At 38.5% G+C, this 13,371-nt stretch overlaps 4 protein-coding genes across 5 annotated transcripts; 2 read left to right on the top strand and 2 right to left on the bottom strand.

Moving 5' to 3' along the window:
• Positions 1-6: 6 nt before the first annotated feature.
• LOC109582772 (circumsporozoite protein-like) lies at positions 7-861 on the bottom strand. The gene is made up of 2 exons (XM_019997694.1): positions 850-861; positions 7-622 (listed from the first exon to the last, which is right to left on the bottom strand). Exons 1-2 carry the CDS (start codon positions 859-861, stop codon positions 53-55), a joined length of 582 nt encoding a protein of 193 aa, XP_019853253.1. The 3' UTR covers positions 7-52.
• An 821-nt stretch (positions 862-1,682) lies between these two features.
• Positions 1,683-4,619, top strand: LOC100642099 (kinesin light chain 1-like). Its single transcript, XM_019997699.1, has 13 exons — positions 1,683-2,073; positions 2,118-2,200; positions 2,270-2,476; positions 2,560-2,593; positions 2,638-2,786; positions 2,918-3,036; positions 3,085-3,172; positions 3,236-3,337; positions 3,413-3,496; positions 3,550-3,639; positions 3,729-3,890; positions 3,931-4,098; positions 4,346-4,619. Exons 1-13 carry the CDS (start codon positions 1,923-1,925, stop codon positions 4,439-4,441), a joined length of 1,533 nt encoding a protein of 510 aa, XP_019853258.1. The 5' UTR covers positions 1,683-1,922; the 3' UTR covers positions 4,442-4,619.
• LOC100640583 (BTB/POZ domain-containing protein 9-like) lies at positions 4,597-8,625 on the bottom strand. 2 transcript variants are annotated; one of them, XM_019997698.1, is made up of 10 exons: positions 8,384-8,614; positions 8,154-8,278; positions 7,781-8,059; positions 7,361-7,577; positions 6,158-6,396; positions 5,988-6,085; positions 5,786-5,898; positions 5,446-5,635; positions 5,151-5,337; positions 4,597-4,824 (listed from the first exon to the last, which is right to left on the bottom strand). In XM_019997698.1, exons 1-10 carry the CDS (start codon positions 8,532-8,534, stop codon positions 4,753-4,755), a joined length of 1,671 nt encoding a protein of 556 aa, XP_019853257.1. In that variant the 5' UTR covers positions 8,535-8,614; the 3' UTR covers positions 4,597-4,752. The 2 variants fall into 2 exon arrangements, with proteins under 2 accessions (XP_019853257.1, XP_003387285.1); XM_003387237.3 differs by having other exon boundaries at positions 8,154-8,625.
• A 58-nt stretch (positions 8,626-8,683) lies between these two features.
• LOC100641972 (pecanex-like protein 4) lies at positions 8,684-13,183 on the top strand. The gene is made up of 7 exons (XM_019997697.1): positions 8,684-9,481; positions 9,568-9,741; positions 9,828-10,459; positions 10,509-10,612; positions 10,686-12,226; positions 12,294-12,483; positions 12,870-13,183. The coding sequence occupies exons 1-7, from the start codon at positions 8,823-8,825 to the stop codon at positions 13,119-13,121; spliced, it is 3,552 nt and encodes a 1,183-aa protein (XP_019853256.1). The 5' UTR covers positions 8,684-8,822; the 3' UTR covers positions 13,122-13,183.
• The last annotated feature ends 188 nt before the right edge of the window (positions 13,184-13,371 follow it).

The raw sequence follows: 13,371 nt of genomic DNA, 5'->3' as shown, positions 1-13,371 counted from the left end.
AAAGATGCTGTTGACAAGAAGAATAAGACATTGTATAGGGACTGGTTTGAGGCTAGGCCTGACGATGGGCCTGACCATCCGCCTGACCATTGTCCTGACCATCCGACTGACCATCCACCTGACCATCCGCCTGACCATCCGACTGACCATCCGCCTCACCATCCACCTGACCATCCGCCTCACCATCCGCCTCACCATTGTCCTGACCATCCGACTGACCATCCACCTGACCATCCGCCTCACCATCCGACTGACCATCCGCCTCACCATCCGCCTCACCATCCACCTGACCATCCGCCTGACCATCCGCCTGACCATTGTCCTGACCATCCGACTGACCATCCGCCTGACCATCCGCCTGACCATCCGCCTGACCATCCGCCTGACCATCCGCCTGACCATCCACCTGACCATCCGCCTGACCATCCGCCTGACCATCCGCCTCACCATCCACCTGACCATCCGCCTCACCATCCGCCTGACCATTGTCCTGACCATCCACCTGACCATCCGCCTGACCATCCACCTCACCATCCGCCTCACCATCCGCCTCATCATCCGCCTCACCATCCACCTCACCATCCACCTCACCATCGGCCTGACCATCGGCCTGACCATGGACCTACCCATAGACGTAAAAATAAGGTAAAACATGTATTCCGAAAGGTCGATACTGGAATTCACGCTAAATCGGTTAAGTATGTCATCAATGGTGTTAATTGTCAACCCAACTGGGGAGCCTATACCTATAAAGGTAGTACTACCACTTACATTTGTCCTGGTCTCTCCAATTTTCCCACCCTGTGCAGTGATGATACAAAGTATAACAAGGAAGGAGTTCTACTTCACGAGTGGAGTCATGCTTTTGGCTATACTTCCGATCATGCCTATGGTCCAATGGAATGCAGGAAACTAGCAAAGAATTATCCTGATAAAGCAGTTGATAATGCTGATAATTATATGTATTATTACTGCCTCTCCGTTCATTAGGATGTGCTGCACTGCGAGAGATTAGAAAGTCCAGGAACATTAATTATTAACCATATCATGCAACACTAGTGACTATAGGCTTGCAGAAATGCACATTTGTCGCATAAATTTATATCTTCCTGGCAAAAATAATTAATTACTGCATGCATACCTTGCTGTAGATATTGAGTTATGCATTCATTGCATTCTGTGTGTGTGTGTGTGTGAACTGTACAAAATAGCAAAAATATGAAAGGGAATTATGTAACGCAGTGTAAAGTACAAGGCACCAATGTTCAAGGTCAATAACTGTTTAGTGCTAAATTGCTTCCATCAGTGAAGTAGCAGTAGCACAGAAGACTGACTTTTCCACCAACACATTCGCATTACAACGTACAGCCACACACCATAGATATTATCTATGCACATCATGCATCTTTGATAATGCTGATAATTATTTGTATTATTACTGCCTCTCTTAAGGATGTGCTGCACTGCAAAAGATTAGAAAATCCAGGAACATTAATTATTAGCTATATCATGCAACACTAGTGACTATAGGCTAGTTAAAATGCACAGTTTCTCCTATTTTTCAAATAAACTTATATCTTCATGGCAAAAAAGTATATATTGCATGCATATACTTTGCTGTAGATATTGAGTTATGCATTGTGTGTATAAGCTGTTAAAAATGGCAAAAAATATGAAAGGAAATTATGTAATGCAGCATAAAGTACATGTGCATGTATAAGGCACCAATGTTCAAGGTCAAACTCAATAGCTGTTTAGTGCTAAATTACAGAAGACGAAAACAGTGTCCACCCACACATTCACATTAATCATAGATATACTACACAGACCGGGTCTGTGTATTAAATCTATGCATTAATTAAAGCGTACACCCATGCACACTAATAGATTTTAGTGGGTGTGGTGAGGTGTGGCCTATTAACATGGAGGATGAGAGTGCTGTAGTGCTCCATTATTCTCAATTACTTAAAGATTCTCGCTCAGTTTCCTGTCAACTGGAAGCTCTCAGACGTCAACACGAGACACATCTATCAGAATTGGGTCAGAAAAATGCAGAAATCGAAGAAGGAGAAGGTAAAACTAAGGACTTTAATGATACATTATTTTTTATTCATCAGATGCTACTCTTTTGATGGAGGCCAGGGAAGGAGCACTAGCTGAATCTTTTAATTTATTAAGCACAGGAATACAAGACGCCAACGTAATAATAACCTTTTAAATAATACAATAGAAATAGATAGTCCCAATCTTTCTCTCTTCCTTTGTACAGTTGGTTGAAGCTATTATTGAGTACATTGAATATGGAGAGGGAGAGAGAGCAAAGTTAAAGGCTCAAGTGAGACGTCTAGCAGACGAGAATGGCTGGCTAAGACAGGAGCTACAGAAATGTCAACAATCATTACAAGAAAGTGAAGTAGAGTTGTGTAAGGTACAGGAAGAGAAAGAGCAACTAAGTTATCTTGTAAACTTGCCACAGGTAAGTGCTCATATATATACTTGAGTAAAGTCTTGCTATATAATAATAAATAATAATATTTTTTTATTTATTTCTATTTGTAGGTTAAAGAGAGAGCTGATGTTAATAATGAAAATGGTAATGTGTTGTCGTTTTAGTTGTTGTTATTGTTGTCAGTATAGTGGAGGAAGAGGAGGAGGAGGAGGGGGAAGATGTGGAGAGAGAGGACAAGAGTGGAAAGAAAGACAGAAATGAAGAGAAAAGAGGAGGAGACAGTGATGAGTCGCATTATCAGAAACTTCATCAATATGCATTACAACACATGCACCAAGTGAGGAAAAATAGAGAAAAGAGAAAGGCCACCCACTCTCTCTGTCTCTCTCTCTCTTTCTCTCTTTCTCTCTCTCTCTCTCTCTCTTTCTTTCTTTCTCTCTCTCTCTCTCTTTCTCTCTCTCTCACTAGGGTAGACATGATGTTGCTGTCTCCTTGTGTAAGAAAGCGGTTCAAGAGTTAGAGAGAACAGCTGGTAGATACCACCCAGAGAGAGCAAACATGCTCAATGTGATGGTAGTCATTTACAGGTAAGGAGGAGAGAGAGAGTGTGTGTAGTTGTACGTTACTCTAATTAGAGAGCAGGGGAAGTTAAAAGAATCTGTGAAACTGCTACAAGAGGTTTTGGAGATACGAGAGAAAATCAACGGCTCCACTCACCAAACAGTATGTATATGTACATGTACTTATACATGTATATGTATAAATTTTCCTTTTTCTTGACATTAGGTTGCTTCTACGCTCAATAATTTGTCAGTCTTACACGGTAAACTAGGAGAGCATAGAACAGCCGAAGATTTCTGTCGTCGAGCACTGGAGATACGACAAAAAGTTAGAGACATTAATTAGATGCTATTGCAGTGTTTATATTTATCTATTTATTTATTTTATATCTGATTCCTCCAGTTGTTAGGTCCCAATCACCCTGATGTGGCACAGCAGCTAATAAACCTAGCAACACTTTGCCAGCACCTTGGGAAATACGAGGAGGCAAGGAACAGATTGCAATACTCTCTTGATAATACATTGTTGTACTCATACAGGTGGAATGGTACTACCAAAGAGCACTAGAGATATATCACACAGAGTATGGACCAGATGATCCAAGAGTAACAAAAACACTAAATTACCTTGTAAGTATAAAAACTAAAATGAGTATTCTCTACTTTATCCTTCTTCCTATTTCCATTCTCTTTTTTTATCATTCTCTTTTATCTTTAAGGGTAAGTGTTACATGAAGCAAGGTAAACTGGAAGCAGCTGAGAGTATATTCAAGAAAGTAAGGACATCAGTGCAAGCCCAAGAGAGTAGCATTGGGAGGGACAGTCGGGAGCACTCCTCATCCCCCACTTCAATGCTCGGGCGGATAACCCCACCCCTTCCTGTAAGCTGTCCTCCAATGATAATGTTACTCTGTGTGACAGGTTTTAGAAGAGAGGAGACACCACACTCTTCCGTCTCCTAAAAGGAGCGCAAGTGCTCATCGATTGCAGGGAATCTCACCTTCTTCTTCTTCCCCTTTGAGCAAGGGAAGGGGCGTGACTGGAGGAGGAGGGGCTGTTTATGAAGATAAAATAATTGACAACGATCAGGTCTGGGGAGTGTATTGATGCTATGTAGAAAGATCGAGTCAATTCTATTTGATGTTTTAAAGTTATGAGCACTTGAATAATTGCTTATACTTTTGAAAAAGTGGCTCCAAAACAAAAATGTCAATGATATAATGTACATATTGATGCCTGTAGAAGTTTGAAAAATAGCATGTCTTATTTTGTATAGAAGCTAGAAAGTTTTAAGCAGCGCATCAATTTACCAGTCACTGTATATCCTCTTCTGTAGAGATCAAAAGCAAGTCGAGCATCTTCGGTCTCTTCTAACGTCCTCAAGTTCTTTAAATGGGGAGGAGGAGGAGGAGGAGGAGGACAACCGTGTTAGTTACTGAAAGATAGTCCATATCAATCTATAATTAATAATCATTATTTATATGAACCATAATATGATGTACAGTGTTCTTATTTATTATTTATAGACATTATCATTTTATTTGTTTCATAAATATTTTTTCATCATTTCCGACATTAAAGTATGTAGATTCTAACACAAAGAGATACAACAATCCTTTTAAAATTTAATCAAATCAACATCATAAGAGTGTGTGTGAGGGAAAGGAGTGAGACGGATTAAAAAGAGACAAGTGACATAGTTATATATACACAATTAATGTCATTAATACAATTATTTATTTATCAATTAAAATGATTGTTTGGAGATGAGCTGAGAGGAGCCGCCGGACATTCAAAATGAACACAATGAAACACCTGGAGATACAAAAGGAAAATACATGTACACATGTACACATGTACATGTATACTACTACATGTATACTAGGGTTTCCCACAGGATTTTCAGCTTATTTTCGGTGGATAAAGTTGCTCAAAATTTTGACAAAACATCCTATCTGGTCCAGCCAAATTTTGTCAAAATTGAAAAGGAGAGAGTTTTCCACTTTTATAATTTTTTTCTAATGCATATACATGTTTTTCTGTTGTGTAGAACATTTGAGTTGATTCCAATGAATTTTTTAAATTTGCTCCATACGCTAGCATGCTTTGTGGGAAACCCAAATAAAAACAAATTTCTATACCTCATTGGCTGTATTGTGTGTTCCTACGATTTTAACAAAGGTAACAGGAAGTGGGTCAAACTGTATGTGCTGCCAGGACCTGCAGCTCTCCTGACTTCTATCAATGACTTTAGTCCAGCTCTTCTGATCAGTCGATACTTCAATGTAATAGCTGTACGACCTGTCATCACAATCCCAGAGCAACAACCTATGGAGGACATAATCTAATTACATATACAATGTACATACATGTATGTGCAAGTACATACATGTACATGTATGTACATGTACATGTATGTTGACCATGTGTCTGTACCTCATTGTGGATATGACGTAAGGTTGTGCCAGTTGGATTATGATGTAGCCTGATCCCAACTGATGACAAGTGTAGCCAGAGTCCCAGTCATAGTCTCTAGTGTTTCCATTGAGCAAAGCATTTCTACTCCTGCTCACTCCTTCAAGGACTGTAGCACTCGTTGATATACTGGCTACGTTTTCATCTGGTACTGGAAAGAGATAGGAGATAAAAGAGCTTTTCATTCAACTGCACCCTCTCCCTCTCTCCCCCCCCTCTCACTCTTCCACTCCCTCTCTCTCTCCCCCCTCTCTCTATCCCCTCTCTCTCCCTCCTTCCCTCTCTCTCTTTCTCTTCTTACTGATGAGTCCGTCTTTAGATAGAGAGAACCGTCTGCTTGTGTGTAGGCAGCTAAAAGAAACCAAATGAAAACTCCTGTTCATCGAATTGAATGTACCAATGATACGAATATACCTAATAATAATAATAATAATAATAAATAATGAGACTCATAATTAATGTAGCACATGTATAATAATCATGTACATGTACTCCTCTCGTACTTGACGACTTTATCTTCAAAGAACAGTTCCTGCCACGAACGACAGAGATGGTCCCTCCTATCAATAATAGTCAACCATTGACTGCCATCCAGTGATATCTAGAGAAAGGTCATATCAGTATATTATTAGTATATCATTAGTATATTATTAGTATATTATCAGTAATCTACCTCTATATAGTAAGAGTAGGATCTGTTGTCTCTATCCCATAAAAGCATCTTAATACAGTTGATGATGTATGGCTGGTTAAGTCCCACTATTATTCCTTTTGACGGTCCGTTACGGGTTATAGTGTGAATGGCGTACCCATGGTCTCCAGTGTAGCTCTCAGTGTCGCCGCTGAGCAAGATTGTCTGGTTGTCTGAGACTGTGGCATCATGTTGCACTGTCGCAACATTCTCCTCTGGTACTATTCATTGAAAAGAGCGATTTAATGGGAAAATCACTGGAAAGTTTGAGCTAGATTTTTAAAGTTGCTTCCAAAGGCACTGTACTATATTATAACACAGCTAGGGTACTTCATCAACTTTGAGCTGATTCCAATCATGTTTGGATTTTTTTATAAATTTTTCAAGTTATTCAAAAATCAGGCTAAAGTCCCTGTACTATAGTACAGGGTCATTGGCCAAATTTCGCCAAAAATGGCTAGGAGAGAATTCTCCATTTTTATAATTTTTCCTGATACATATACATGTTCTTATGTTGTGTAGAAAGTTTGAGCTCATTCCGATTAAAATTGGATTTTTTAATGAATTTTTAAAGTTACTCCAAAATAGGGCTAAAGTCCCTGTACTATAGTACAGGGTCTTTGGCCAAATTTCACCAAAAATGGCTAGGAGAGAATTCTCCATTTTTATGACTTTTCCTGATGCATATACATGTTCTTATGTTGTGTAGAAAGTTTGAGGTTATTCCAATTAAAATTGGATTTTTTAATGAATTTTTAAAGTTACTCCAAAATAGGGCTAAAGTCCCTGTACTATAGTACAGGGTCTTTGGCCAAATTTCACCAAAAATGGCTAGGGGAGAATTCTCCATTTTTATGACTTTTCCTGATGCATATACATGTTCTTATGTTGTGTAGAAAGTTTGAGGTTATTCCAATTAAAATTGGATTTTTTATGAATTTTTAAAGTTACTCCAAAATCGGGCCAAAGTCCCTGTACTATAGTACAGGGTCATTGGCCAAATTTTGCCAAAAATGACTAGGAGAGAATTTTCCATTTTAATAATTTTTTCTGATACATATACCTGTTCTTATGTTGCATAGAAAGTTTGAACTCATTCCGATTAAAATTGGATTTTTTATGAATTTTTAAAGATACTCCAAAATCAGGCCAAAGACCTTATATACTATACTACAATACACTTACGGAGTAAGCCCCTCTGGTTAAGCTCAATCATATTTTTCTTGTTAATCATAGCAATGGCGTCAAGGATATCATTAGCTTCAAAGAGGGAACTCTCTCTCACTTCACCCAGCAAACTGCTCATCGGTATCAGTTCCAGTCTGACTATTTTCAGTATATTCTTCTCTTCATCTTTGGAGACCTCATTATTATCCAGCCACCTCCTTATTCCAAAATATACCTTGAATAATAGAATAATAATAATAATAATAATTCATTTTGTGATATGGGTTTCTCTCCCTTTTCCAAATTTTCTCTCTCTCTCTTCTGATTCTTGTTTGATAGTAATAGTAATAATAATGATAAATGAGAAAGATTATTATCAATATCTTTTTGCTATTAATTTTATCATTGCTACATATCATGTCTTGTATTCCTCGTTACCTCTAGTTCAGGGCAGTAGAAAGAGGTCCTAGACACGAGTTCCACCAGCGACTGATGAGAGATGGAAAGGAATGCTTCACTTCTCATGACTGCCTGAGCATTGATGTCAATATAGGAAGCACAGGCCAAACAGAGGTCAGAGAGCTGATAGAAGTTGGCTACATTGTAAATAATGCAGGCATTGTGGACACTGAGTGTGGCTTTGAGATAGGCCAATATGGAGGACTGGAGGTGACTGAAATCATACTTGTTTGATAGGCCAAGGAGATCTAATATGACCTGCAGGTAATTTAATAAATAAATAATAATAATAAACTATTATTTTAACATTAATGAGGTGTGCATGTACACATTATCTCATTGGATGCTTTACCTGTTCAGGTAAATCCCCCAGACAGACCTTCCCAGAGTATATGTACTCTAACAGTGCCCTGAAAGACTCCGGGGTTGCATCTTGTAACGTTATCTCGTTGTTACCAGGCTGGGCCTCTCTCATATCTCCAAACAATAAAACGGAAAAGAAAGTACACCTTGAGGCCAGTATAACGCGATGAACTGGGAACCTGACCCCGCCCACTACAAACGTAACGTCTGTGTGCTCACCGGATTTCAAGAGGTCAAAAAGGTCACCAGAAACATGTTCATAATGTTCAACCTCACCTAGTGCATCAAAGTTAATGCCAATCGTAGAGTCGCGAATAGAGGAGCGGCAAAAGTCTCTGCCGTCACATGCACCCAATGATAGGCCGCTCATAGTCTACCTAAAAGAGAGAGAAAGAGAGAGAGTGGAGGAGAAAAGCGAGAAGGAAAGTGAGAAGAAAAGTGAGAAAGATTTTGTTATTTTCTAATTATACGAATAAACTTTCTAATTTTTCTTTCCAAATTGTGATCTAATTAACCGTTCTACTGTTTCTGTGTTTCAATATTTTTTCATTTCCATAGCAACAAACATAACAGATCTGCCCGCCAAAAGGCGGCAAAACCCGGCCCACGAAAGAAGAAGAGCTACAGCTACTGAGAAGGATCGCGTGGTCGTCACAAGATGCCTGAGACTGTGGCCCCACTACTGAACGAGTACAAGAACTCTCTGTTACTCTCTCGACTCCTTCAAACAATCTCTGGTGGAATCCAATTTAAAAGGGGACTCCCTTGTTCCTGTCACGTGATCCAGTCGTTGCTATGGTTACTACCCTTCCTCCTCTCCCTTCCGCTGACCGGTCTCTCCTTCGTACCATGGAGTGGGCTTTATTTAGGAATGATTTATGGAGGGATCCTGGGCCTCGTTTCATTTACGATTAGCATGATAATTAAAATTAATGCAGTTTACGTCAAAAAACAAAATGAAACATTTGAAGAAGACGAAGACATTCACTCATTTTCAAGTGTCCTTTCCTATGTCTTTGCTCTAAAAACTCCGCCCAATCTAATTCTCCATTTGATCATATCTGGATTGACTGGTTTTACTAGTTTTGTTTTATTGGATGTTGGTCTGATGCGTGATATAATGCCCACTGGGGTTGCAGTACTTGTACATGTATTAGGATGGGTGTGTGTCTGTACTGGACACTATTCACTTCTTGTTAGTCCACCAGTTGATTTCAATGTGTACAGAAATGTGGAGCAAGATAGAGTATTTCAGTTAAGATTCATCAGCAGGTCTTTCTATGTCTTCTGCTTTGGGTTCACTCTTATTTTAACAAAGTAATAACTAACCCTATGATTAATAATATTATGATCATCAACAGCATGTTCATGTATATTTTCATTAAATTTTTCTATTTTTATAGATATATTTTCAATGTCCCTTTGGTATTCTTTTATGTTCTTTATGTGTGTTTCCTCTCCTTGCCTCTCCTTTGGGCTCTTGGAGTCTTGCCATCTCCAGACTCTCTCCTCTTTTACCTTCTTGAACAAAGTCTAGTCATACTAACGGGAGGATCTGTAGCTCCTTCTGAGATTAGGCAAGAGAGAGAGAGAAAAGGATGTGGGAATTATTATTTTGTCATTTTTTACTGTGAGAATGAGATCTTTTTCCCTTTTCCAATAGATTATTGTGTCAGTTCCTTCTAACATTAGTATCAATTGGCATCATTTTACTCCTCAATGCATTTTATACCAACACAGCTGGCATACTTGCTTCAGGATTACTTGGATTCTTACTCAGTTTGAACTTATTGCAATTCTTAGCAGACTCAGTAAGAGCTCTTTGCAGCTGTAGACATCACCACAAAGACGCCTCCTGCATCTCTTCGTCTCATTACAGCTTCCACCTGCTTGTTATTATGAGAGAGATACACTTAAATGTGAAGAACTATGTTGTAAAGTATTCCAGTGAAATACAAAGGACATCACTTCTCATGATAGCTTTGTCTTTGATCCTATATTACACTATGGACACTGGACCTGATACTGATATTGATATGTGGAACAATTCTACAAGTACAAATGAAAGGAGGTTGATGTCAAACACTGAACTGTATAGCAGCATCGGAATTATTATCTTAGCAGTTTTTGAGGAGGTACTGAAACTTTCCTCTTCTCTTTATTGCTTCCAGTCCTTGGGTGGAGTAAGGAATCCATTGCATCCAAGAGAAAGAGACTCAAGTAAAGTAATGAAGGACAAGAGAAAGAGACTGTTCTTTTTTACAGGGGGCCCTAGACAATACTTGCTCCTTTATGGTAGGAGAGTAATGAATAGAGAAGTGACATTTATTTTTAATATTTTTAGTATACCCATTGTGCATGGTGACCTATATTGGATTTAACATTGAAAGTAGTACCAGTTCCTCTTCAATTGTGTTTGTTGTAGCAACTTTGAGAATTTTACGAAAGGTATTGCAACCACTCTCTTTTTGTATAATTTATTTATGTTCATGTACAATTGTCCTTATCTTTTTCATTTCAGATTTGGCAGGATACAGTTAGTGCACTGCATGAGCTTTCTCTGACTGCCATCCTCTCTCTTTCTTTATTTTATGTCTCTAATAATAATTCCTGGATTATTCTTCCTATTGGTGTCAGGGCAGTCATTGTTGGTTATGGTCTCCTAGTCTTTTCAAACTTTCGTTGCAATCTTCATTTTTATCTTATTCTTCTACTCGGACTGTTATTTGATTCAAAACTGAGAACACGAAAGCATTCACTAACCCTCTTCCTCACTTTTCTTCTCCTACCATTCAGTTTGCTGTTCATGCTTCTCTCCTCTCTCTTCTCCTCCCCTCTCCTTCCTCTCTTCACCCTCCCTATATTACTTCCAGTCTCGCCTCGACCTTTGTTTTACTGGCCTCGCCTTTTTCGTCGGTCTTTTAGCTCAGAGTCTCTCGATGGAGTATTCTACAAGCAAGCAAAGACTGGAATAGTTGAAACACTCAGTATTACTAATACTCTTACTAGAGGAGCAAGCAATGGGCTTGGGGAGGTCTGGCTTATAAGGTTTCAAGATAGGACTGTACTGGCTCAGCTCCTGGAGAGAGGATATGGGTATCAGATCCTCTCACTCTTGGGGCTAGAGTTACAGGAGACGTCTTGTCATGCTATTGAAGTAGCAAGGCTTGATGAAGCTATCGACTTAGCTTATACATCAAACTGTCCCTCTCTCTCTTTTTATTGTAATCCTCATCTCTTTAATGTCTTTGCTCCAGTGGATGCATATGTAGCTGAAGTTTATTCGGATGCACGGAATTCTCTCTCTGGAATTATCGACCAGCCGGCTTATTTAGCTAAATTTTACGACAATTTTTTTAAAACTCTCATTTATGTGACTCTCAAGTATTGTCTATCGGATTCAAAGCAGTTCCCTGATATTATATTAAACACAAGAGAGACCGAGGCTCGTGTTAACAAAGGAGGGAGAGAGCCCATTGTTTCAGGCAGTACTTATGCAGGCAGCTCAGTTCATGTATCAAGTGTGCTAGTAGGTGAAGGATCCCAACATTCACTTGATATTGAGTCACTGAGACAAGCTTTCTTGGCACCGAAAGGAGCACCAACTGATAGAACTGATACTATCATTGGTTCACCCAATTTAGTGAGAGGTGCGAATGTTCGTGAGTCTTCTTTCATGAGACCTGGAAGCAATAGAGTGACGCCATTACATCAAGCTACTAATACTTCTTCATTCCCTCCTTCTCTCCCATTATCTAGTAGAGAAATAGCTGTCATCATAGACACCAGGCTACCACAATCCTGGCATGATTATTTACTTGATAGATTCAGTTTGAGAAAGAAACTGACTCTTCCTCAACTAGCGAACATAAAATCATTGACTTCAGCTCTATTTAGCATCATCACCAGCTCTCTCTCCTCTACTACTAGTGTCCCTAGTCCCTATCAGTTGTACAAAGGATTCAATGGAGCTTTTAGTAATGCAGTTTTAACTTCAGAGTCTAACATTCAATGGTTGCAGTCAAACAGATTACTCAGCAATATATCCCTTAAAGCATTTAGGTATTAAAGAACATATTATTATTATTGTTATTATTATTATTATTGATATTATTATTATTATTGATAGATATGCAGTTAAGCTACTTTATGATGAGGCTGCTATTGGCGAACCAAGTGACAATGAAGAATTATTTTCCGACTATCTATCAGGTTATGATACTGACTGGTACATTGGGAATGAAGATGAGGGTGAGTGGGCAGATGCTGTCCTTTCTCAGAAGCCTCACCTTTTTTCAATGGACTATGACCAGGAGACTGTAAGTGGAATAACACATATAAAATACATTTCATGTATGCAGGAATTTTTAATATTTTTAATTTAACTGGTCTCCTTAATAGTTTTAGCAAAATTTTGAAGCAATTAAAAAAAATTTTAATTCAATTTTGATCAAAATTAGCTCAAGCAATGAAAGAACATGTATGCATATCAGAAAAATTATAAAAATTAAGAATTCTTTCCTTTTCAATTTTGGCAAGATTTTTTGAGTAACTTGAAAATTTCGTAAAAAATTCAAGTTTGATCGGAATCAGCTCAAATTCAATAATGCAATAGAAATAGTGATGCCGCATAATTTCAATGACTTTTATTGTTATCAGAATTGATTAAAAGCACCCAATTTTGATACATTGTCTCCTTTTATAGAGTTCTTATTCTGCTCACATTCTGAGCTTACAAGACGAGTTGCTTCACATTTTGCAACTAAATCCATCAGCCCTCAAAGGTGTATGGTCGAATTTATCATGGGAGCTCCAGTACTTGACAAACGATGATGAGGAACGTTACAGTATACAAGCACACAAGAGACTGCTCCGTAATCTACTGACACAGACAGCAGCTATACCCTTAGGCTATTACATATATGAATCAGACATCATCAATTTATCACAGCAATAACATTAATATTTAATACAGTTATAAATTCATTCATGAATAAAACATAGGCTGCAAAAAATCAATTTTTTTAACTGTTCATGTGCAATTGTATGTCTTGCATAGTTGGTTCTACTTCTACTGTTACTGTTCTAGCAGAAATCAGTTGCAATCAAACATGGGACAAGGTCCTAGCTTTGCACCTTTTGATGTAGAAGAAAGAAGAAAAGAAAAGGAAAGAAAAGATAAGGAGCTTGAGGATCAAAAGGAGGAA

Source organism: Amphimedon queenslandica, unplaced genomic scaffold, assembly GCF_000090795.2.
Source record: "Amphimedon queenslandica unplaced genomic scaffold, v1.1 AMPQUscaffold_13356, whole genome shotgun sequence".
Classification (NCBI taxonomy): domain Eukaryota; kingdom Metazoa; phylum Porifera; class Demospongiae; order Haplosclerida; family Niphatidae; genus Amphimedon; species Amphimedon queenslandica.
This window is presented reverse-complemented; position numbering and strand designations above follow the sequence as displayed.

What these genes read in the sequence shown, in the direction of transcription:
- LOC100640583 (XM_003387237.3), bottom strand. Translation starts at nt 8,534, where the DNA reads ATGAGCGGCCTATCATTGGGTGCATGTGACGGCAGAGACTTTTGCCGC. An exon ending in TTTGAAGATAAAGTCGTCAA is followed by an intron (nt 5,899 to 5,987) that starts GTACGAGAGGAG and finishes TATTATTATTAG; the next exon opens with GTATATTCGTATCATTGGTA. An exon ending in CACACAATACAGCCAATGAG is followed by an intron (nt 4,825 to 5,150) that starts GTATAGAAATTT and finishes TTGTATCTCCAG; the next exon opens with GTGTTTCATTGTGTTCATTT.
- LOC100641972 (XM_019997697.1), top strand. Translation starts at nt 8,823, where the DNA reads ATGCCTGAGACTGTGGCCCCACTACTGAACGAGTACAAGAACTCTCTG. An exon ending in ATATCCCTTAAAGCATTTAG is followed by an intron (nt 12,227 to 12,293) that starts GTATTAAAGAAC and finishes TATTATTGATAG; the next exon opens with ATATGCAGTTAAGCTACTTT. An exon ending in TGGACTATGACCAGGAGACT is followed by an intron (nt 12,484 to 12,869) that starts GTAAGTGGAATA and finishes CTCCTTTTATAG; the next exon opens with AGTTCTTATTCTGCTCACAT.
- LOC100642099 (XM_019997699.1), top strand. Translation starts at nt 1,923, where the DNA reads ATGGAGGATGAGAGTGCTGTAGTGCTCCATTATTCTCAATTACTTAAA. An exon ending in TGATGTTAATAATGAAAATG is followed by an intron (nt 2,594 to 2,637) that starts GTAATGTGTTGT and finishes TTGTCAGTATAG; the next exon opens with TGGAGGAAGAGGAGGAGGAG. An exon ending in ACCTTGGGAAATACGAGGAG is followed by an intron (nt 3,497 to 3,549) that starts GCAAGGAACAGA and finishes GTACTCATACAG; the next exon opens with GTGGAATGGTACTACCAAAG.